This window comes from Hylobates moloch, unplaced genomic scaffold (genome assembly GCF_009828535.3).
Source record: "Hylobates moloch isolate HMO894 unplaced genomic scaffold, HMol_V3 SCAFFOLD_1, whole genome shotgun sequence".
NCBI classification, from domain to species: Eukaryota; Metazoa; Chordata; class Mammalia; order Primates; family Hylobatidae; genus Hylobates; species Hylobates moloch.
Genome location: NW_026652276.1, coordinates 70,327,013 through 70,352,012, shown reverse-complemented (window position 1 = coordinate 70,352,012; position 25,000 = coordinate 70,327,013). Strand labels below are relative to the sequence as shown.

The 25,000-nt window shown below is 48.7% G+C and overlaps 1 protein-coding gene and 1 long non-coding RNA gene across 2 annotated transcripts; one reads left to right on the top strand and one right to left on the bottom strand.

Moving 5' to 3' along the window:
• Positions 1-2,292: 2,292 nt before the first annotated feature.
• DLX2 (distal-less homeobox 2) lies at positions 2,293-5,744 on the bottom strand. Its single transcript, XM_032753383.2, has 3 exons — positions 4,986-5,744; positions 4,309-4,493; positions 2,293-3,796 (listed from the first exon to the last, which is right to left on the bottom strand). The coding sequence occupies exons 1-3, from the start codon at positions 5,380-5,382 to the stop codon at positions 3,395-3,397; spliced, it is 984 nt and encodes a 327-aa protein (XP_032609274.1). The 5' UTR covers positions 5,383-5,744; the 3' UTR covers positions 2,293-3,394.
• A 126-nt stretch (positions 5,745-5,870) lies between these two features.
• Positions 5,871-12,773, top strand: LOC116809535 (uncharacterized). Its single transcript, XR_009210186.1, has 4 exons — positions 5,871-6,112; positions 6,784-6,878; positions 8,704-8,874; positions 12,580-12,773. It is a non-coding gene; the product is annotated as an uncharacterized LOC116809535 (long non-coding RNA).
• The last annotated feature ends 12,227 nt before the right edge of the window (positions 12,774-25,000 follow it).

Sequence of the window (25,000 nt, the reverse complement as noted above, 5' to 3'; positions counted from 1 at the left end):
TCGTGGTCTGCGGAAACACCCCCTTCCTCTGGCCCTTCACTCTCCTGCTCTCGGCTTCGCAGGCTCCCTGGGGAAAGGTGCATCGTGGCCCGGCCCGACCCTGTCGTCGCTGGGTGCCGGGTTAGGTGACTCCGGAGAGTCTGTGGGGCCTCAGCCCACCCCCGAGCTGGGAGCGCCCGCCCTCCCGACTCCCAGGCTTGGCTCATGCCAAGGCCTGTTGCGTGATTCCAACTTGGGCTGACATTCCCTGCCCCGGGCTCTCCAGCGTAGGCCTCTTAATCATCTTGTCTGCTGCAGATCCTCGACACCAGCCAATTTACTACCCGTCTCTCCCCGCTGGTTTCGGGAGGAGGGAGGGGAGTGCGCGCAAAGGAGGGGAGGGCACAGTCACCCTCAGGAGGAAGGCTGGCACCAGTTAGTGGCACTAAAAAAAAAAAAAAAAAACCCACAGAATTTGGAGCTGGGGTGCGGGTGGTGGACAGGGATGGGGGTCTGCCAGGCAGCGGCTGCTTAGGGAAACCCAGGATCACAGGTCAATGGGCTTCAACCCAGGCCTCCCTAGCCTGGGAAAACAATGCAAAAATGCAATGGGACACGATCGTGTAGCCTCCCTGCTTTTTCCAAAGCCGCAACTCTCTGGGCCACACGGTTGTAAACCAGACTCAGAGAAGGCCCCAAAGCAATCTGCTCGGAAAAGTCATGATTCTCCTCAGGATGATGCCACTGAGCCCAGAAAGTCACCTTCGCTCGGTGTCTGGTTTTGGCAGGTAAGTTGAAGACACACAACGCAAATGGCCTCATCCTAGAGGAGACGAAGCCTGGACCTGGCAGGTGGGGCTCTGTGGCTTGTACCCAGCCCCTCTGCAGTAGGGGAGAGTCCCTTCAGAGGGCATGGCTGAGGTTCAAACCCCAGGTAGAAAGGGGCTCTCCCAGCCCCAGCTTGCTGCTCTTCCACACAAGGTGAAGTTGGAAAGCATCTGGGTAACTGTGGGTTTCATATCCCTCTCTGGGGGCAGTGTGATAAAACAGTAATACTAAATATTAAATAGATAAAATTTAGTGAGTTGTTACCATGTGCCAGGCACTGTCACATTGTTGCCTCATTAAATGCTCACAACTCCAAGCTATAGCTGTTAATATTTCTCCTATCTTACAGATCTGCAAACTGTAACACAGAGTGGTTAAATGGGTTCCCCAAGGTCACACAGTCAGTGATTGAAGCCAGGAAGCTTCCAACTGTGGGCCCTAGCACTTTCAGGGAAAGGGACTTTTAGTTCAGGCCTTCATAACCACCAACCCCTGGCCTTTGTAGGGAATGCCAGAAAGTAGGGTCACCTCCCAAGTTGGAAGCTGGTTGTGTGGGGCCCAAGGTAGAAAGCAGAGCCCAATGGTGTGTGGACATTCTCCCCCCTCAAGAGTATGAAGTGGAAAGATGCCACTCTCATACCAGTGTATATAAGTCTGTGAGTGTGTATATATGAGTGTGCATATGTGAGTTTGTCTATCAGTGTGTAAGGGTGTGAATGCGAGTGTGCATGAGTTCGTGTGTCAGTGTTGTGGGTAAGAGTGTGACGGAGTATGATGAGTGTGTGATGTGATGGTGTTCGAGTGTGTGTCATCGTGTGTGCGCCTGAGAATATTTGAGCATGAGTGTGACTGTGAGAGTGTGTATCAGTATGGGTGAGTGTGTGCTAGTATAGATGGGCCTGTAACAGTGTGCTCAGTGTGTGATTGTGTGTTCACGCGCGTGCGAGCACAGCCCCGTGCCGTTGGGGTCGGCTTGCATTCCAGAGCAGCCAACCATGCCTCCCGAGGGTGACTCACAGAGCTCTCAGTTCAGTCCCGAAGTGCCGTGGGACAAACGGAGGGGAAGGTTCAAAGTAGAGGTCCGACCCTCAGGCTGCTGCAGAGCTCAGGTCCCTGAAGGGAGGTTCCCCGCGGCGGCTGGGATGCGGAGCCTGGCCATCTAGGCGGGCGCGGGGGCGGTGGCGGTGGCGCCGGCGCCGGAGAGGCTGGGCAGGCGGAGGCTGGAGCCGCTCCGCGCTGAGTAAGTCACCCCGCCGCCGGCCCCGGGGAACCCCTCGCGGGGACTCGGGAGGGGGCGGGGCGTGAACCCCCCGGTGCAGCCCCACGCCCAGCGCGCCTGTCCTCTCCTAGCCGCACCTCGCGGTGTCGCAGCCTCGGAAAGATGTAAACGTAGCTCTCGGCCGGCTGGCTTCCCGGCCTGGGCAGCGGCTTGAGCTCTAAGCACGTGACTCACCGGACCCTAGCACCAAGAAAAAAGCGCACACATCCAATGAAAACAATAATTTATTTAAATAATCTCTTCATATTGTAAAATCAACATTAAGAGCATGTTGTTTTCATAATAAATAACCCCAAAATACCTTTCATTTCAACAACAAAGACTTTAAGATACGATAAAACAAATCCAAATCAGTAGCTTAATTTAACTGAAGTGTTTTTAAAGGAAAAAATAAAAAGGAGGGGTTGCTGAGGTCACTGCTAAACTGCAGTTTTCACAACTGGGGGTTTACAAAAAAGTCTGAAAAGATGAGTATTTTTATACAAATAAATCAGTGGGAAAATCTGCACAGACACCTTTATTTACAAACTCTGTGTCCAAGTCCAGGCTAGTAATCCTGAATAGGTTTTAAAAAAGATAATTTAAACACATTTTTGCAGTGTTCACATATCAAAAAATCATTTTTTCAACATCAAAATGAGGTCATCCGCAAAGGCACCTAAACTTTTAAAAAAATAAAAATAAAAAAACTCCACTGGTGATGGATGAGGAGAGAGCTGAGGGAGCGCTCCTGGGGGAGCGCGGTGGGGTAACGTAAGGGATGAGGGCTCCGAGGGCTGGGAACTGCAGGGAGGAAAGAAGCGGCGGGGCCGCCCGGGTCAAGGGGCCACGTGGGGGAGGGCGGGCAGGCGGGACCGGGAGGTCAATAACTGCAGCGTCCGATCTGAGCCCGGGGGGCGGGCGAGGAGAAAGAAGCCTCAGAGCGCCCGGGAAGCCTCGCGCACCTGGGAGGCGTCCATCTCCCGGGACCCAGCTCTCAGCCCGGGGCGAGGAAGGCGCCAGACAGGCTCACCCGCCGGGGAGGGAAGGCAAGTCCGAGGTGGGGCTCGAAACAGCCGAGACCCGGGGCTCAGGTCAGAAATGCGGCCTTTTAAGGAGGCCTTCGCCAAGCTGCTGTCCGGTTCCCCCGAGAGAGGGGCCCGTTTGGTGGCCCCGGGAGGGAGCAGGGCCTGAGACGGGCCACTGCAGGTCGCAGCCTCCAGGAGAGGTGGGTGGCGTCAGCGGCCCGGGAGCACGGAACCCCGGCTCCGGGTAAGCAATGAGGATAACTGGTCTCTGCTCTCAGTCTCTGACGAGTTCTCCCTGGGGTTAGAAAATCGTCCCCGCGCTCACCGGGGCGCCCCCGCCGCCGTGATGGTGGTGGTGGTGATGCGGCTGCGGGGTCTGAGTGGGGTGCAGCAGCGGCGCCGTGGCCTGCAGGTGTGAGGCGGATCCGGAGGCCTGGTGGTACCAGGGGTAGTTGCCCAGAAAAGCCGAGGCCGCGCTGCTCGGGCTGGAGCCGGAGCTGCCGGCGCCGCTGCCGCCACTGCCCGGACCGCCGCCGCCCGCCATCCGCTGCGGCGCACCAAAGTCCCAGGAGGCTGGCGCTGAGACTGGCGGCGAAGCACAAGGCGGAGAAGCGCTGGCCCCAGGGTGCTGCTCCGAGGGGATCTCACCACTTTTCCACATCTTCTTGAACTTGGACCGGCGGTTCTGGAACCAGATTTTGACCTTTGAGGAAAAAGACCTGAGCATTAGTGGAGGAACCTAGTCTTGGGGCAGTAGGGGTTCGAAGAGGAGAAAAAAGAAAGCAGAGAAAAACCGCTGGCTAGAGGTGGGCAGCGAGCGCCCTGGGGAGATAAGAGGATCACAGGCGGCGGCCTTCGAGGCTCTGCCGATTCCTGCTCCCTGCGGAGGTAATTGCCAAAAGGCCAGGACTGCTGGTGTATGCGCACTGTGATGACGGTGACAGCGGGAGGGTGAGGAGGGCCAGTTATTTCACCCGCTTAATCAGTAGCGAGAGGTACGGGATTTCTGTCCACCCGGTCCCTTTCCTTCCCTCCCACGGCGGCCCTTTGGGGGTTTACGGCTTTGGGCCAAGAAGCTTACTTAGGGCCGCTCGAGGCGCGGGCCTGGAAATCCTTAAAATTACTTAAACTTTAAAAAGCATTGTCCTGAACCCGCCTGCTTCCCAGCCACCTCAGGCCCGCGCTCTCCTCGCCCCCACAGGGCGCGAGCCCCACCTGAGTCTGCGTGAGGCCCAGAGAGGCCGCCAGCTCTGCTCGCTCCGGCAAGGCCAGGTATTGAGTCTTTTGGAAACGCCGCTGAAGAGCCGCCAGCTGGAAACTGGAGTAGATGGTGCGGGGTTTCCGGACTTTCTTTGGCTTCCCGTTCACTATCCGGATTTCAGGCTCAAGGTCCTCCTTCTCTGCAACGATACGGAATCGTAAGAACAGCGCAACCCAGGGGTCCTGGAGTTCCCGCCCTCCTAGAGGGCCCGGCGGGGGGGACTTGGCTTGAGCAAGGAGGTGGGTACACTGAACTGTGGCGCCACGGGCAGGCGCAACTTCGCAGCGTGCGATCGGAGCCTCCACAGACCCCGGGAGCTGAACTCTCCAGGGAAGGGGGAGACAAGTGCACACCCAAAAGAAAGAAGCAGGTGGCAAGGAGATGCCCTTATGAGGCAGGCAGAGCACGCCCACTTGGCTCTTGAGGCCACCAGGTCCCACCAACGGAGAGAGGGAAGTAACCGGCGACCTGCGGCAGATTGGAGGCTGAAGAGGGTAAAGGGCACAAGCGGGCGGTGAGCAGGCAGCGTGAAAATCCAGGGCTTTCGACGGCCCCCCGCCCCAAACACCTTTACCCATCCATCCCATTAACTAGACCCACTCGGCACTCTTGACTCCAGCGTTATGCATACCAGGCTCGTTGTTGGCTGGGGACGAACTGGTTCCATAGGGAGCGTAGGTGTAGGCGGCGGTGTAGCCCAGGTCATAGCTGCTCTTGGCGGAGTAAGGGACGTTGTTGAGGCCGCTGGCTTGGTACTGGTAGGAACCCATGTGCGCGTAGGGCGAGCCCCCGCCGCCGCCGCCGCCCGCCGGGTGCTGCTGGTTGGTGTAGTAGCTGCTGTCGGTGGCTGTGGACACTGGAAGGGTGGGCGACTCCTGGGGCTTGTGGAGGCTGCTGCTGCTGCTGTTGTTGCCACCCGGGCCGGCGCCGCCGCCGCTCGGGGGCTGCTGGTGCTGGTGATACGTGCTGGAGGCGGCGATCTGGGTCGAGTGCATATCAGCCACTAGACTGTCAAAGACTCCAGTCATCCTGGCCCGAGACGGGAAAGAGCAGAGGTGGCGGGCGTGCGGGGGAAGCCAGGCGCCTCCTCTGTCTCTCCTGGTCCCCTCCAGCAGCCAATGTAATTACGGGGGTGGTGGTGGGGAAACAAGAAAGGAGGCAACCGTCTAGGCACCTCCTCCTCCGGGGGAGGCGATCACCGTGCGCTGCTCGGGACAGCTGCCTCTGGTCGCATCCTCTTTCGACCTCTGGGCCCGCTCGGCTCCTTGCCCAGCGCGAGCGCGGGCTCTGGTGGGGGGCGGGCAGTGGAGGGGGCAGGGGTGGCTGGGCCCGGTCGGGGCTCTGGGAGGCGGGAGCAGGTGAGCGGCCCCGATCGGCTTTACGATTGTCTGCCGGGCGGGCTCCTGCAGTGTGGGCATTTAACACTCGTCACGTGAGCGCTGGCGACGTCACCTAGCAACAGCCAATCAGAAGCAAACGGCCGCGGAGCTCCTGGAACGCCCGGCCAGGGGGCGGGCGTCACATGGTGGGCGCTGTGGCTGCGGCTGCGGCTGCAGCGGCCCCAGGTGCAAACAGACTGCTGCTGAATGTGAGCAGCGAGGCGAGGGGTCGAGGTAGCGAGGAGTCAGGGTGGCCCGCAGCAGGAAGACAGAAGGCGTGGAGACAGACTGGCGTTCTGCCTCAGAGGAAGAAGTGGAGTCCCCCATCGCATTCTGTGTGCAAGTGCCAGTTCCAGTGATTCGTACTTTCATGTCCGAGGTCAGTTTTCAAACACATTAAAGTACATCGGTACTCAGAGTCCAGCCAGCTTTATCTCCAGTTTTCCTCGAAGTGTCTGGCATTTATTCTTGTTAGTCACTTGGCACTTGACATAATCAATTGATTTAATTATCCACAAACCACGTGTAATGCCCCCTTCCTAACCAATCCGCAGGGATATTAGGACGATTAATTATATAATATTAAAACGGATTTTCCTTGTTGCTTGAAAGAGAAGCTACATAAACTTAAAGGTATTATTGCTAATACTATATTTGAAACCACTTTCCCTGGTACTTTCCCGGCACGCGAGGCTCTGAGTAATTATATATGTTTGATAAGTAAATGACACCCTGAAAGCCATCCCGAGGACTTCCTCCTTCGGGTGGAAAGGTTCACCAGTTGGCCTTGAAAATTCGATGCTCTTGCGAAAAAGGAAATAGGATAATAGGTGAGATTATAGATTTATCAAGTGGATACTAGATTTATCACTTCTCTGTAAATTTACAACAAATATAAAAAGTTTTATCTGGTTTGTTGAATTTAATCCTGTTTTACAGTTTTGCATGTTAGGACCCTGTTCTACCCTATCATTGCAATTTTTTCTTTTCCTTCTCCTGTTTTTTAAAAAATCGGAAATGGCGACTTCCTCTGTCTCTATAACCTTGTAGTTGGAAACCTTGGCCCGACGGTGATGGACTGCACGACTTGCTGGACTCCCAAGTCCGAAGTTCCTGCGGCAGCGCTTGCTTTGTGGCGCCACCTGGTGGGCAGTGTGCGAGGTTGCGGGGGGCGGGGTAGACGGTCTAATCACGCCCAGGCGCCAGCATCTGAAACCCCCCAAAAGAACAAAATAGTAATTAAAAGCCACAAAATTGTGCTAGTGCGCGCCATCTGAAGCACCCTTTCCTAAAGACATAACATGTAGCTGAAAGAACTTGTTAAAACAACTGTCTGATAGAAAACAAGTTGATACCTTCAAAAATATGATCTTTGGTCTTCTTCCCCAGAAAAAGCAAGTGTGTAATTAAAACTCCAGCATTCACACAGAGAAATAATGAGATAGGTAATGCGCCTTCAAGTCTACCTGGATTTAGTTCCCAGCTTTTTTTTGGTTAAGGAAGGCCCCCAGATGGAAAGAGTCAGCTTATGAGAAACGTTGGAGGTGGAGTTCACCTCCACCCATCTGCATTGCTTTATGCGGCTCTCTGCCTACTTTGTGATCCTCAGCTGCAAAACCAACCTCTTGATATTGAAATATGATTGCCTTTTGGTGTTTTTTTGTTTGTTTTTGTTTTTTTTTGAGACGGAGTCTCACTCTGTCACCCAGGCTGGAGTGCAGTGGCGCCATCTTGGCTCACTGCAACCTCCACCTTCTGGGTTCAAGCGATTCTCCTGCCTTAGCCTCCTAAGTAGCTGGGATTACAGGCACGCGCCACCACCCCCGGCTAATTTTCGTATTTTTAGTAGAGATGGGGTTTCACCATGTTGGTCAGGCTGGTCTCGAATTCCTGACCTCGTGATCTGCCCGCCTTTTGGTGTTTTGATTTCAAATTCCAACTCTTTCTATCACCACAGTGGTTGCTGCTTTGACCTAATGTAGAAAAAAATTCCCTGAAGAAGACAATTTTAAAAATCCAACCGCCTGCCCGGCGCGGTGGCTCACGCCTGTAATCCCAGCACTTTGGGAGGCTGAGGCGGGCAAATCACCTGAGGTCAGGAGTTCGAGACCAGCCTGGCCAACATAATGAAACCCCATCACTATTAAAAATACAAAACTTAGCCGGGTGTGCTGGTGGGAGCCTGTAATCCAAGCTACTTGGGAGGCCGAGGCAGGAGAATCGCTTGAGCTCGGGAGGCAGAGGTTGCAGTGAGCCGAGATCATGCCATTGCACTGCAGCCTGGGCGACAGAGCGAGACTCTGTCTCAAAAAAAAAAAAAAAAAAAAAAATCCAACCGCCATGTCTTCTCTCTGTTCTTTGTTCCCACCCTAAATATGTTCTCCAGGCTTTTTCATGATGGCATATTTGTTGTATTTTATTTATTCAGTAACTTCCATTAATTAGCAGCCCAAAGTCTAGATCAGCTGGGATCTGGAAAATGGTTTCTTTCTGGAAGGAAATGACTTTATCTGGAAAACAAGGGATTGTGTACATGGGGCAAAGAGGGGGCAAAGAAGAGACCAGAGGCAACGAGCAAGCGAGGAGAGTGTGAGGGAGGGGGAAAGGGAGACAGAACCCACAACTGCATTTGGAGAATCAAGTAGAGACTTGAGGTATCAGTTCTGATAATTTGAACACAAGTCTGGGTTTAGCCAAATTATCTGATTACTGTATCACAATGACCAAACGATTTGCTTACTTTGATCTAAAGTCAGGGAAGCAGTGGCATAGGGAATTGACAGTTTTGTCTACAGTCAGAGTGACGCCCATCTCCTTAGTGATCTGAGAGGAGTGAAGGTGAGGCTTCAAACGAGTTTGGGGGAACACTGGTGCTTGAGGGCGGCCAGCTATCTCTTCTGCCCCAGGGCATTTTCTTTCCCCTTCTCCGTTTTCGGATTTCTCTGACTTCGGCATTCTTTTGCTCCGCAGGAACCTAGAGAACGGTGGGGGTAAATAACGGGAGCCTGAAGTTTCTGCTCTGGCCTTGCGTGTTCGAATCTCATCGCTGAGACTTTCTTCTGCTTTGGATCGCTTGTCCCAGGCTGTCGCCGCGCTGTGGCGTCTCCCCTCGTAGGAGCCTAACGCCAACCCCTGCGCCAGGTAGGGATGGAATCATCATTCTCATTGTATAGATGGCCACTGAGGCTTGAGAACGGAAACTACTTCTTTTGAGTTGGGTCCCCCTCCCCCCTTGCCAGGCAGCCGCCTTTCTCTGTTGCCATAGCACAAATCACAAGGGTATTTATGGTAAGCCTTAGTTGAACAGCTCCAGGTCTCCAGAAGACGGCGAGCTGGAGAGGACAGGTCTGCGCTTTGCTCTCAGCCCCTTGCCCCACCGCTAGCCTGGGGCAGGATTCCAGCCTTCGCCGAGCCCGGCGCTTTGCCTCTGCCGGGCTATTGGGCGTCCTCCGCTGCACAGAAAGCCAGCCCAGTTGGGTATTATTGGGGAGAGGATGCCTCCTGCCGGCAGGGAGCGGGGGTGGGCGCCCGGATGCCCTCAGTGCGTGGCGGGGCCAGGCCCATTTTCACTCTCCTTCCTCACTCTGGGGGTGGGGGGGCCGCATGCGCTGCTGCTCCTACTGCTCACAGTCTCGTCGAGGGTCCCGAAGAAGCGAGTTTCCGGGCCGCTGGTCCAAGAGGCAATGCCAATTTCGGTACCTTTGTGTTTTCGTCCCCGAAGTAATAGCTCTAGGAACCTGGGCTTTCGAATCCCTTTGGGGTTTGTCCTAAAACTCAAAGACGTTGGAAGAGGGCGGGGATTTGGTTATGAGAACCTCCCAGCTCAACCTTTGCGACCAAACCGGCAGTGCTTTTGTTCTTACTTCATTGGCTAATTGCAGCTTCTTGGGACAACTCTGGCCAGGTCCTTTCGCATTGCTGGTCTCCTCAACCTGATTTTCCTTGCCGCCCCTAAGGCAGCCTCGAGGGAGTCCGGGAGCCATCAGCTCTCCGAAGCCCCTTGGGCCGGTAGGCAGACGGGACCCGTAACTCAACTCGGGATCTGCGTCCTGGGATTTCACATTTTTTCTTTTCCTGCATGTACCTGGCCAGAGGACACAATGGAATCACTCTTGGGGGGCTAAAACTCGGCCTGTGCAGGGAATGGGTGGGTCCTCTGGTCTCTGCTGCCACGGCTCCCCAGCTCAGAGGTTGTCTCGGGTTTCTACCATTTTAAAAATTATTATTATTATTATTATTATTATTTTGAGATAGTGTTTTGCTCTTGTTGCTCAGGCTGGAGTGCAATGGCGCGATCTCAGCTCACCGCAGCCTCCGCAACTGAGGCGATTCTCCTGCCTCAGTCTCCCGAGTAGCTGGGATTACAGGCATGTGCCACCACGCCCTGCTATTTTTTTTTTTTTGGTATTTTTAATAGAGATGAGGTTTCTCCATGTTGGTCAGGCTGGTCTCGAACTCCGGACCTCAGATGATCCTCCCGCCTTGGCATCCCAAAGTGCTGAGATTACAGGCCTGAGCCACCGCGCCCGGCCTATTATTATTTTTTTAAGAGTCAGAGTTTCACTCTCTCACTCAGGTTGGAGTGCAGTGGCGCGATCACAACTCACTGCAGCCTCGAATTCCTGGGCTCAAGGGATCCTCCTGCCTCAGCCTCCGGAGTAGCTGGGACCACAGGCATATGCCACCATGCCCAGATAATTTTTTTATTTTGTAGAGATGGGGCCTCACTATGCGGAGGCTCAAGCTGGTCCCAAACTCCTGGCTCAAGCGATCCTGCAACCTCGGCCTCCAAAAGTGTTGGGGTTGGGATTACAGGCGTGAGCCAGCGCTCCTGGCCCGCATCCTCGGCTCCACACTCCCTCCTGGCTCCCGAGCTTGAGAGTCTCAGTCAGCCATTCCTCTTCCACCTGCCTCCAGGCACTGTCTTCCAGCAGCGTGCAGTCTAGTGCAGAGAACGATTGCCCGCGTGTACTTACTGAGCGCCCAGCATTCTGCCAAGCCCTTTACCTCAGGCATCTCACTGACTCCTGGGAATCGCCCTGTAGGGTGGGTACAATATCACCCACATTGAGGAAACCAAGGCCTAGAGCCAGTCACATGATTACGGACGCTCAGCAGAGTCCGACCTCAGATCTGGGCCACGGAGGCAAGGCCGCTGTCGCTCTGGGCTGTTTCCGGCCAGGGGACGCAAGAGAAGGCGGCACCACACTTACCTCTCCCGGGCCTGGTGCTGCCAGCTCCGCGGAACAGATTAGAAGGGACATTGGCCGTCCTGAGGGCGACCGCGCCCCTCTCTCCCCAAGGAGAGTCCTGGAAGGGGGGTTCCCCTGGGAGAGGAGGAGGCCCGCCCGGCTGCGCAGAGGGTAGCCCCGGGAAGATTCCCCAACAGACTCGAGCCTCTGCGGAGAGGGCAGGAGGCAGGTGCCCCCTGGCTTGGCATGTGAAGCCAAGCTTGGGGACCGGATGTTTTGTTCCCCCTGGGATTCCGCCCCAATTTATCTTTGCTCCCTGCTGGGGTGTAAGTAAACCCCAGGGGCTTGAACCGGCATCATCGGTTACTCGACGCTCCCAGCCGTGGCCTTTCCGCGGCGCTGGGCTTCCGGTGCTATCAGACCCAATTTCTCCTTTTTGCCTTCCAGATCTAACAGACTGTAGTCAGGTCCATTTCACTTTATTGTCTGTTCAATGGTTAAAGCAAAGAGAGTGAGAGCTGGGGCCCTTGACCCAGGAGGGCGCCCTGTATGGGGCGAGGGGTCGCCCAGGCTCTGAGGCACACTGATCCGGTGGCCTAACTGTGGGATCCCAGCTCACAGGCCCCATAGGCAGGCCACAGGTGGGTGAGCTTCCAAGGGCGAGAGAAACCCATTCCCCTTAGGTGGTGAAAAGCTGCCACATCTCAGTGTCCAGGTCCTGAGAGCTGCAAATGCTGGTGGCATAAATTACTCCCTCTTCCTTTCCCCACCGCCCCTGCCCCCTCCAGGAACAAAAGCTCAGACCGCTGAGATGTTCACTTTGCCCTTTCAGCAGCACTCACATTGAGATATGAGAAGACTGCAACAAGGTTTGTTATCACGAAAGAAAACAATCTCAGAGAACACGTGGACACAGGGAGGGGAACGACACACACTGGGGCCTGTCGGGGGAGGGGGTGGGGGGGGAGCATGGTAGGGAACGCCTCGGGAAAAACAGCTAATGTATGCTGGGCTGAACACCTAGGTAATAGGTTGATAGGTGCTGCAAACCACCATGGCACACCTTTACCTATGTAACAAACTTGCGCATCCTGCACATGTACCCCGGAACTTAAAATTTTAAAAAATGTAAAAAAAAAAAAATCTCCGAGGTTTCCCGCCCCTGAACTGAGGACCATTTGTGCCCGGCGTTCCGGGGGGACCAGGAAGGGGCTGTGCATGGGGGGCGGCGGGGCGGGGGACTGGAACCGAGGGGGTAAGGGTAGCCGGGAGGGGAACGTTCCCGGGGTCTTAGACCTCGCTCGGGTCTTCCGCGTGTCCGGTGTTGATTGGCTCCAGCTGTCAGGTTGAAACCACAACTCCTCCCCTAAGAGCTGCAGAGGTGAACCCACGTGCCAGCCCTAGGTGTTCTCAGCGTTGAGTTGTCAGTGTAGCATGCTTCTGGAACTTTCAGAGCCTCGCAGGCCTTAGACCCTTTTCACTTTAGTGTCTATTCAGTGGTTAAAGCAAAACACACACACACACACCCCATCGCCACCACCATCACCACAACCACCAAACGGGAGAACTAGGAAGGAAACGTCTGGAACTCAGAGACTTCCCTTGGACACAAAATTCCCTTCTCTTTGACAGTCTTTCTACTCTCTCATTTTAGAACAAAAGGGTTGTGCCACCTCCTATGGATGTGAAGAGGATGTGCTGACACGTGTGCTCAGGAGCCAGACTTTGTGGCCTTGGGGAAAGGACTGAATATTTCCGTGCTTCGTCGTTTGCATCTGTGGAATGCAGGTGATACTGAGCTCTTCCTTGTGGGATTATTGCCTGGAAATACACCATTATATGTTCATCGCCGCCAGGTTTACCGCGAGACTCGGCATTCTCAGGCCTCAGCTGAATGGGTTTTAAACTGTGGAGGGAGGCCCAGGCAGAGAGGGTGTAGGCCCACTTTTCTCACTCGTGTCTAAGCAAGCCTTGTCCTGGCGGCAGCCAAGGTGAAGGCAGACGCTGTTTCCGGGATCCAGTGGACCAGACCAGGCCAGGGGATTTGGGCGTGGGCCTCCGAGGCGTCAGTGGGTGGTCCAGGGGCGTTGTGAAGCGGTCAGGCGCTGTGGATGAGGAAGTGCAGGGCCCGCCTGCAGCACCGAAGTTTAGAAAGGCCAAACACTGCTCCTAACCCGTGCGGCAGGGACTGCCCCATACAGTAAGCAGGGCAAAGTCCCGCCGTGGCAAGCCTCCCCGTAGTTTCCCTGTGTGCTACACCTGGGCTGCTTCTGCTCGCTTCTTTGAAAATGGAGAGGGGAGCAGAGGGAAGAACCTTGCAGGTTATTCACAGGGAACTGACCCTGGGCAGCATAGGCTCAGTTATTGTTTGCCGTATGTCAGATTGTTTGCATGTACTTGTGCACGCGTTTTCAAATGCATAAAACCCTATGCATGTTTCAAATGTGTAAACAAGTAAGAGTTTTAATTTGTATTTCTATTTCTTTTATTTATTTATTTTTTTTCTTTTGAGACAGAGTTTCCCTCTTGTTGCCCAGGTTGGAGTGCAATGGTGCATCTTGGCTCACTGCGACCTCTGCCTTCCAGGTTCAAGTGATTCCCCTGCCTTAGCCTCCCGAGTAGCTGGAATTGCAGGCACGTGCCACCATGCCCAGCTAATTTTTGTATTTTTAGTAGAGATAGGGTTTCACCATGTTGGCCAGGCTGGTCTCCAACTCCTGATCTCAAGTGATCCGCCAGCCTCGGCCTCCCAAAGTGCTGGGATTATAGGTGTGAGCCACTGCGACTGGCCATCATTTTCATTTTTTAGAAATCTTTTCTTTCTATGTCAGTAGTTACAGAGCAATCATTTTCTTCTTAAGGAGATTGTGTGAGGAAGGTATCATCACTTATTTGACTATCTTTTTTGCCTTGTCATCTAGATGATTTCCGATATTTACAAACAACACATGAGTGAATGTCTTCTGGAGAGCTTTGCCCACATGTTCAATTATATTTGTAAACTAGAATCCTAGTAACTGAATTGTATGTCAACATTTTAATAGCTACCAGTAAGCTCCCCTTAAAAAACAAGCAATTTAAGCTCTATACTCATTTCTCAGCACTCTCACCGAGAATATTAGGAATCTTCAGTGTTTTTTGAATATGATAGGCTTAAAATAGTGCCATATTTTAACTTGCAAAGGCTTTACATTAGTAGAGTGTGTGTCTTTTTATTTTATTTTATTTTATTTTATTTTATTTTATTTTATTTTATTTCATTTCATTTTATTTTAGAGAGAGGTGCTCTGCTATATTTTGTCCAGGCTGATCTTGAACTCCTGGGCTCAAGTGATCCTCCTGCCTCAGCCTCCAGAGTAGCTGGGACTACAGGCATGTGCCATTGCATACTTGGCTTGTGTTTTTACATAGGCATTTGATTTTCTTCTGTGAATTGCCTATTTTTGTTCTCTGCCCATTTTTCTGTTTTTAAAAAATTAATTTACAGGAAATCGTTACATATTTTGGAGATTAACTCATTACTGTGTTTATAGTCAATATTAATTCCAAGTTAATTGCTTCTCTTTTACTTTTGTTTGTTCTTTCTTCTAGTTCAGAGATTTTAAGTTTGTATGGCCAAATATGTGACTCTTTTTTTTTTTATGCCTTCTGGGCCTTCAGGTCATGATTATAGATGCCAATACTTTTTTTTTTTTTTTGAGACGGAGTCCCGCTCTGTTGCTCAGGCTGGAGTGCAGTGGCGCGATCTCGGCTCACTGCAACCTCCGCCTCCTGGGTTCATGCCATTCTCCTGCCTCAGCCTCCAGAGTAGCTAGGAGTACAGGCACTCGCCACCACACCCAGCTAATTTTTTGTATTTTTAGTAGAGACAGTGTTTCACCATGTTAGCCAGGATGGTCTCAATCTCCTGACCTCGTGATTTGCCCACCTCGGCCTCCCAAAGTGCTGGGATTACAGGCATGAGCCACCGCACCTGGCCTATAGATGCCAATACTTCTAGATGTTAATACTTTTAGAGTTAATATATACAGTGTTTAAAAGTATGGGCTCTAGGCTTAAATCCTAACTTGGCTACTTGCTAACTATATAAATTAGGGAAAGTTATTTAACTTCTGTGTGCCTCAGTTTAATGTTTAATTGAACAAAACTTCACTTAGACTACTGATGGATAGTTGTGGAATGGACCAAGTGTTGTCTCTCCAAATCTGATTTTTGGGGAATGCAGCTAAACTACTCCCTAGCCCCCTTTGCACTTATGTGTAACCATGTCATTCAATCCAAGAGAAGGGAACATGAGTGGAAGCCATGTGTGCCTCTCCCAGGACAGGACCTTTTAGACAGAGTTGAGACTCCTCTCTGCTCTCTTTTTCCTTCCGCTGTCTGGAACCAGCTTCAACTATGAAGATGACATGGCCCTAGAAGCTCCTAGAGGCCCTAGGGGACTCACTGCCTGGGGGACTCTTCATCACTTGTTTGGAAGGTTATCTGACCAAGAAATAAACTTCTTACATTTTAAGATACTGACTTTTGGGATATATATATATATATATATACACACATACACATATACATATATATATACACACATATGTATATATACACATACATATATATATGGCAGCTTAGCTACTATAACTAATAAAATGACCTTGAAGTTAGGATGCAATGACTTTGTTAGGAAAAAAATTACAGGAAAAAGTCCAGAACATCCTTTATCTGTGAAAACCAGATGAATGGGAAGCCAAGCACAGACCTGAAACCATTTGATTCCTAGGTGCATTCAGTCCATGAATAGAAAGAGGTTAGCAAAGCTGGTTGTTATCCTTAGGAACATAAGTCTTTAAATGATCATTAGTGGGGTTCTTTCAGGTCTAAGCCCCAATCATATGCGTTTCCTTTTAAAGGTGATGGATTGTAGAAATTTTGTCACTGTGCCACATGGGACACTCCCCTCCATGTCAGTGTCACTCTTGCCTTGGGCACATGCTTATTATGCTTAGGAGTTGTCATGGGGTGATAAGCCAACTTACTACTTTAGTGTTTTTTGGACGACAGTGCCTAGGATAATGGAATGAACGAGGGCAAAGGCAGCACAAAGAGAAGAGGTACTAATAATGAAATAACTTCAAATAGGAAAAAGAAAAAAAAAAGGAAACTTCCCACTAAAAGGGCCCACATGGCTTTCATTTGAGGAAAGTATGCAAACTTAAGTGAATGAACTTTGGGATGTCATTCTGGGCCATTTCAAGACATTGTTTTTGCCTATTTCCCAGTCCTCAGTTGTGTACTCCTTGCTGGTGTTACTACATAGCTAAGTTCTGAATTGATGATGTGCTTTGGTTTCATTTAGAACTGAGCACAATTTATCACCACATTCCAGAAAAGATAGAATACTAAGGAGCCACATCAAGTCTTGTGTAAGACAGTGATGACACCCAGTGGTCATTTAGGGTCTTCATCTACATTGACCCAATTCATAGTAAAGCTAACAAATTGCACATATTAGTGTACGAAAAGTGCTATGTGTGTGACAGCCCGTGGGGGAAGGGGCAGCTAGACTTTACAGCCCTGACTGTTGTATCCTTGTAGTTTCATCTTGAGCATTTCTCTTTTTCTTTTTTCTTTTTTTTTCTTTTTTTGAGACAGAGTCTTGCTCTGTTGCCCAGGCTGGAGTGCAGTGGCGTGATCTCAGCTCACTGCAAACTCCACCTCCCAGGTTCAAGTGATTCTCCTGCCTCAGCCTCCCCAGTAGAGTAGCTGGGACTATAGTCCTGCACCACCATGCCTGGCTAAATTTTGTATTTTTAGTAGAGATGGGATTTCGCCATGTTGGCCAGGCTGGCCTTGAACTCCTGATCTCAAGTGATCTGCCCGCCTTGGCTTCCCAAAGTGCTCGGATTACAGGCACGAGCCACCGCACCTGGCCTTGGACATTTCTTTTTTCTTCTCTTTTCTTTTTTTTTTTTTTTGATGGAGTCTTGCTCTGTTGCCCAGGCTAGAGTGCAGTGGTGTGATTTTGGATGACTGACTGCAACCTCTGCCTCCCGGGTTCAAGCAATTCTCCTGCCTCAGCCCCCTGAGTAGCTGGGATTACAGGAGAGCACCACTATGCCTGGCTAGTTTTTGTATTTTTAGTAGAGATGGGGTTTCTCCATGTTGGCCAGGCTGGTCTAGAACTCCTGACCTCAGGCGATCCGCCCACTTCAGCCTCCCAAAGTGCTGGGATTACAGGCGTGAGCCACCACGCCAGGCTGGGCATTTCTTACTATGCAATTACCTTCCCTGGTTGAACTCAGTAAAGGGTTTCACTCTTGTTTCTATTATACTTTTGATACTCTGTCATAATCCAAAGAATAGCTGCTGGAATCCTGAGATGTTTAAACAAGGTTTTACTTAAGTCTTGGGATAACAAAAGGGAAATAAACATCAAAAGTAACCTGGACCCAGATGGCCGAATGCTGTAAACTCTGTTGGTATGAACCATGAATTTATTGTATGAAATAACCCCATCACATAGTGACTGAAGGGAAAAAATGACATATAAAAGACTTAAAGGGTAAGTGAGAGTTAGCTAGGTAAATAGTTGAGAGAAAGGCATTGTAGAAAGAAGAAATAGTATGTGCAAAGTTCTGAGTCTGAAAGGTACATTTGAAAACCTGGAAGAAGGTGAGCTGGGCCAGACCACAGTGAATGAGGAGAGTATGTATGGTGGGGCTGGCAAGGTAGGCAGGGAATATATCATGTAGGACCTAATAGATTTTTGGCCCAAGAACAATAGAAAATTCAAAAGGTTAGAAAAATTTGGCCAGGCGCAGTGGCTCACACCTGCAATCCCAGCACTTTGGGAGGTGGAGGCGGGTGGATCACGAGGTCAGGAGTTCGAGACCAGCCTGGCCAACATAGTGAAACCCTGTCTCTACTAAAAATAGAAAAATTAGTTGGGCATGGTGGGGCGTGCCTGTAGTCCCAGCTAGTTGGGAGGCTGAGGCAGCAGAATAGCTTGAACCTGGGAGGCAGAGGTTGTGGTAAGCTGAGATCGTGCCACTGCCCTCTAGCCTGGGCAACAGAGCAAGACTCCGTCTCAAAAAAAAAAATTAAAATTAAACTTTTAATTTTGAGGTAATCATAGATTCACATGCAGTTGTAAGAGATGATAAAGAGTGATCCTTTGTACCCTTTCCACAGTTCCCCCAGTGATAGTGTGAAGTTACAGTGCAAATCAACAACTTTTTTTTTTTTTTAAGGAGATAGAGTCTTGCTATGTTGCACAGGTTGGACCACAATTCCCGGGCTCAAGTGATCCCCTTGACTCAGCCTCCCCAGTAGCTGGGACTGCAGAAATGTGCCACTGTGCTTGGCCTACAACAAGGATATTCACTAATCTATTCTCTATTCCTATAATTTATCATTTCAATAATGTTATATCAATGGAATCATATAGTATGAAAGCTTTTGAGATTGGCTTTTTTCTCAGAGAACATAATTTGCTGGAGATTTGTCCAGATTGTTGTATGTAACAATAATTTATCCTTTTTTATTGTTGAGTAGTATTCCCTGATATTATATCCCACAGTTTAACCATTTACCCATTGAAAGACATCTGGATTTTTCCAGATTTTGATTATTCTGAATAAAGCTGCTATAAACACTTGTGTATATGTTTTGTGTTAACACAAGCCTTCATTTCTCTGGGTTATATGTTTAGCTTTAATGCTGAGTTTGAGGTATCTCTATCAGTTAGCTACTTCTGTGTCACAAGTTACCCCAAAACTCAGTAGCTTGAAACAATAAGCATTTCTTATTGTTTGTATGTCTAAGCTTGCTCATGTGTCTGTGGAGGGCCGACTGAATTGGACGCTTGCTTGTTTGGAATGGCCTCACTCTCATGGCTGGCAGTTGGTTGGCTGTCGGCTGAGGTGACAAGGGTCACTGGGCCATCTCATCAACTAGCAGGCTAATCTGCAGGTGGCCTGCAGTGGCGGGGATCTGAGCAAGAGAAGAATTGTAAGATGCCTTTTGAGATCCACGCTTGGAACTTGTACACTGTCACTTCTACTGTATTCTACTGACCAAAGCTAGCCATGAGGTCAGCCCAGATTCAAAAGGGGAATTGGACTTGGGGTGATCAACTCATCCTGTTTTGCCCACGATTTTGCTGGTTTCAGCACTCTAGTCCTATGTGCCAGGAAACCCCTCAGTCCTGGGCAAACTGGGATGGTCAGTCACCCTAAGCAGACGCCACATCTTGGAGGAAAGAGCAGCAAAGTCACATGGCAAAGGGCATGGTTATAGGGAGAGATAAAGAATTGGGACATTTTTACAATCAATCCACTACAATGCCTATGAGATTTGTAGGCAGAAGTATAATTTAGCTCTTAGTAGACAGATCCATCTGGAGATAAATTTGCTTATATGTAAGTGATTATCTAATATTTATTGAGCAATTAAATGACAGATACTAATGCAATAAATCACTGTTTTAATTCTCACAAATTATTAGGAAATATATATTATAAAAGTTTAAGATATTGTTTCTCAAGGTAAAAAGAAACCAAGATAAAAGGAAATTGATGGTTAGAACTAAAGATAAAAGAAACTACCAAATGCTGATATGTGGCCCGCTAATGCAGCAATTTGGGGCTAATTAGCATAGGGAGACTATCCTGACACACCTTGATGAGGTTCTGATAGAGCCTGAAAATTGTTAATATTTAGAATAATGAGTCTTGACTAATTCAGGAAAGATTGGAGTGTGTTCAGCATTGCTCTGCCTGACATGAAAAGGATGTCACCACAGTTTAAATGGTTAAATGGCTTTCTATCACTTACAGCAGTGTTTCTCAAATCGGGGCCTGGAGATACCTGGGGCCACACTGTTTTTTTTTTGTTTGTTTGTTTTTTGTTTTTTTGTTTTTTTGTTTTTTTTTTTTTTTTGAGACGGAGTCTCGCTCTGTCGCCCAGGCTGGAGTGGGGCCACACTGTTTTTGCAATAATTATATTCCAGGTTTTTGCTTCAATAACAAGAAATTAACATAAGTATGCCCTGGATCATTTGGATGACTACAACAGTTCTGTCATATGATTTTAGCATTCATATTTGTGTTAATAATAAAATTTGAGCCAGTAAATTCCACAGGATGTTATGGTGTGCAGTAAAAAATAAAGATGTGGCAAAGTGCTCGGAGGAGAACTTTGCATAGCACAAGACACAATAGGCAGAGTGAACTCAAAAGGATCTTCTAGTTGGTTAAAGCAGTATGTCTATAGTTTCAGCTACTTGGGAGACTGAGGCAGGAGGATCCTTTGAGTCCAGGAGTTTGAGGCTATAGTAGCTATGATTGTGGTTTGTGCCACCGCATTCCAGCCTGGGCAACAAAGCAAGATTCTATCTCTAGTATATATATGTGTGTGTGTGTGTGTGTGTGTGTGTGTGTGTGTGTGTGTGTGTGTGAGATATATGAGACTATTCTATCTCTATTATATATATATGTGTGTGTGTGTGTGTGTGAGATATATGAGACTATTCTATCTCTAGTATATATGTGTGTGTGTGTGATATATGAGACTACCTTCATATATGTGTGTGTGTGTGTGTGTATATATATATATATATATATACACACCTCCTTATCCTTTATATAGCCCATACCTACTTGTCACATTTGACCATAATTATCTTTATTATATATAGCTTCTTTATATATAGGAGGTAGTCTCATATTCTCTTTGAACATTGATGCATTAGGTGGATTCTGTCTTTGTATAATTTACAGCAGTTGTTATGATTAAAGGCAGTAGCAAATGCTCAACAAAGAACTTGTTTCCCATTCTCAACAATAGGTTATTTTTGCCGGGTGCAGTGGCTCACGCCTGTAGTCCCAGCACTTTGGGAGGCCGAGTTGGGCGGATCACAAGGTCAGGAGTTTGAGACCAGCCTGACCAACTTGGTGAAATCCTGTCTCTACTAAAAATACAAAAATTAGCCAGGTGTGGTGGTGGGTGCCTGTAATCCCAGCTACTCAGGTGGCTGAGGCAGGAGAATCGCTTGAACCTGGGAAGCAGAGGTTGTAGTGAGCTGGGATTGCGCCACTGCACTCCAGCCTGGGCGACAGAGTGAGACTCCATCTCAAAAAAAAAAAAAAAGAAAAAACCAAAAAAATCCCCAAAAACACAATAGGTTATTTATTTATTTATTTATTTTTGAGATGGGGTCTTACTCTGTCACCCAGGCTGGAGTGCAGTGGCACAATCTTGGCTCACTGCAACCTCCACCTCCAGGGCTCAAGTGATCCTCCTGCCTCAGCCTCCCAAGTAGCAGGTTATTTATTTTAGATTTCATTAATGATTAGTTATTAGTATTAAAAACACAATTTAAATCTGTTTAAGCAGAATATAGAATTTATTGTTTACGGATTCATCTGGATTCAAGCAAAGCTGGGTCCAGCGACAGAGATGATGTCATGAGGATACAGACACTTTCTCTTTGGCTTTCTGCCACTACATAAAAGGATCCACCCTTCCTCGAGTTTTCAGTAGCAGCTTCCTTACTTTCTTTTGAATTTGAATTTTCATTGGTAGTATCTTCAATGTCCAGAATTCTACTTACAGTCCACTCAAAGCAATTTAGACACTTTCTAAGTGCTTCTCCAAATCCTGGTAGCCTGTACCTACTTGCTACATTTGACTATAATTATCTTCTCACACTGTTCTTCCAATATATACATTCAATTCTATACATTTCCTCTCAATCTGTGCCAAAATATCTGGGGCACTGCAGCAAACTCACAGGGGTAGCATGGGAAGTTTTCAAAATTGAAGGAAAACACAACAATACCATACAAACTAAAACTATGTAGCTTAAGGTAATTCACAGTTTCAACAGGAGATTGCAAAACAGTCTTTCTGATGACATATCTTTTTGGTATGTCATCGTATTCAGCACAACTATGTTAAAGGCAAGCAGCATGTGAAAATCAATGTGGAGCAGGGAATAAGAGTGGTGGTATCCAATCTGGTTCCAAGGTTTGAGAAGTAGTAAAGGGCTCAACAGGTACACAAATCCCATAATGATGCAATTCTGTTATTTAACTGTGATGAAATGTGAATATTATCTATTCTTTCAACTCTGTGTATTCTTTTTTTCAAATGGCTAGTAAGTTGCTAGGATTTAAATACTTACTAAGTTGTTTGGATATAACTACAGTCATGTGCCACGTAACAATGTTTTGGTCAACAATGGGCAACATACACAATCTTGCGTTGTGTTCATTACAGCCCTTAGCATTCAAAAATTATGGCTAATGTTGTTAGTAAGAGCCACATTGAGTGACTGACCCAGAAAAAAAGATTAAAAGTGATTGGGCTGGGCGCAGTGGCTCACGCCTGTAATCCCAAAACTTTGGGAGGTCGAGGTGGGCAGATCACGAGGTCAGGAGATCGAGACCGTCCTGGCTAACACGGTGAAGCCCTGTTTCTACTAAAAATACAAAAAATTAGCTGGGCGTGGTAGTGGGTGCCCGTAGTCCCAGCTATTCGGGAGGCTGAGGCAAGAGAACGGCATGAACCCGGGACCCGGGAGGCGGAGCTTGCAGTGAGCTGAAATGGCGCCACCTCACTCCAGCCTGGGCCACAGAGCAAAACTCCATCTCAAAAAAAAAAAAAAAAAAAAAAAAAAATATTAAAAGTGATTAAGAACTACAAAAGTGAAAAGTCAGTGATAATGTTTGTTTATCAGGCAGGCATGTCCGATTCCACCATAGCTATGATTTTGAAGAATAACTAAGTGATGGAAGCTGTTAAAGTATTTGCTTCATTAAAGGCAATGGGATTAACACAAATTTGAGAAGGGTCTATATCAGATATGGAGATACTTCTAATGACCTGGATTGAAGGCCCTACACAGAAGCACATCCCTCTCAGCACCATGACCAACACAGCCAAAGCAAAAAGTTTGTTTGCAATGATAAAAGAAAAGGCTGGACCTGACCACGATGTTGAATTTACTGTTTGCTCTGGGTGGTTTAAACAATTCCAGAATTGTTATCCATTACATAATGTGAAAGTGAGTGGCGAGTCTGTGAGTGCTGATGTGAAGGCAGCTGAAGAATTTTTGGAGGCTTTAGATAAGCTGATTGTGGAGTAAAATACTTGCCAGGGCAAACTTTCAATATAGATAGAACTCTTTTGGAAACGGATGCCTAAAAGGACTTTCATCCACAAGGAAGAAGGTCAAGGTAATGCCAGGTTTCAAGGCTTTTGAGCACAGGATAACAGTCTTGCATGGAGACAATGTTGCAGGCTACAAATTGAAACCCTTTGTGATCTGGCACAGTGAGAGCCCCAGGACCTTCAAGCATATAAATAAGCTCACACAGGCCAGTGTACTGCATTACTTAATAGTCATGAATCCTCTTCCAGGATTCTCTCTGGAATTACTATGCCAGCAGAATGGAGAAGTACTGTTTGGAGGTTAACAAACTTTCCAAGATTCTGCTTATTGTTTTTTATTTTTATTTTTTTGAGACAAGGTCTTGTTCTGTCACCCAGGCTGGAGTGCAGCAGTGTGATCTTGGCTCACTGCAACCTCCACCTCTTGGGCTGAAGCAGTTTTCCCACCCCAGCCTCCTGGGTAGCTGGAACGACAGGTGCAAGCCACCACACCCATATAATTTTTGTGGTTTTTTTTTTTTTGTAGAGACAGAGTCTCGCCATGTTGGCTGGGCTGGTCTTGAACTCCTGGGCTCAAGTGATCTGCCTGCCCCAGCCTCCCAAAGTGCTAGGATTAAAGGCGTGAGATATCGCTTATTGCTGATAATGCTCCTGCACATTCTCCTTTTATTGGCGCTCTTCATCCCAACATCAAGGTGTTTCTTCCTCCAAATACCACCTCTTTGATCCAATGGATCAAGGAGTTACAGCAGGTTTGTTTTTTTTTGTTTTTTTTTTTGAGATGGAGTCTCACTGTGTCGCCCAGGCTGGAGTGCAGTGGTGCAGTCTTGGCTCACTGCAACCTCTGCCCCCTCGGTTCAACGAATCTCCTGCCTCAGCCTCTTGAGTAGTTGGGATTACAGGTGTGTGCCACCACACCCAGCTAATTCTTGTATTTTTAGTAGAGACAGGGTTTCACCATGTTGGCCAGGCTGGCCTTGTACTCCTGACCTCGTGATCTGCCCACCTTGGCCTCCCAAAGTGCTGGGATTACAAGGGTGAGCCACTGTGCCTGGCCAGTTACAGCAGCTTTTAAAGCTCACTACCTGAGGAGGACCTTCTTTTAGGCTATTGCTGCAACTGAAGAAGACCCTGAAAAAACACTGATGCAAATCTGGGAGGATTACAACATCTATGACTGCATTAAGAAGAATCTTACTTGCGCTTGGGGTGATGTCACCAAGGAGTGTATGAATGGCACCTGGAAGAAGAGACTCAAGAGGTTTGTCCATGACTTTAAAGGATTTGCCAAGGATGGGGAGGCTGCAAAATCAGCAAAGCTGTGGTTAAGATGGCAAACAACTTTAACCTGGGCGTGAATGAGGATGACAACATTAAGGAGCTCCTAGAGGTGGTTCCTGAGGAATTGACTAATGAAGAGTTGTTTGAAATGGAACAACAACGTGTAGCTGAAGAAGAGGCAAGAGAAAAGGAAACTGTAGGAGATATAAAACAAGAACCACCAAGAAAATTCACAGTGAAGGGTTTAGCAGAAGCTTTTGCAGACCTCAAAAAGCTCCTTTAAAAGTTTGAAAACAGGCTGGGCGCGGTGGTTCACGCCTATAATCCCAGCATTTTGGGAGGCCGAGGCGGGTGGATCACTTGAGTTCAGGAGTTTGAGACCAGCCTGGCCAAAATGGTGAAACCCCATCTCTACTAAAAATACAAAAATTAGTTGGAAGTAGTGGCAGGTGCCTGTAATCTCAGCTACTCAGGAGGCTGAGGCAGGAGAATCGCTTGAAGCCAGGAGGAGGAGGTTGCAGTGAGCCAAGATCACACCACTGTACTCCAGCCTGGGGGACAAGAGCAAGACTCCATCTCAAAAAAAAAAAAAAAAAAAAAAAAAGTTTGAAAACATAGACCCTAAC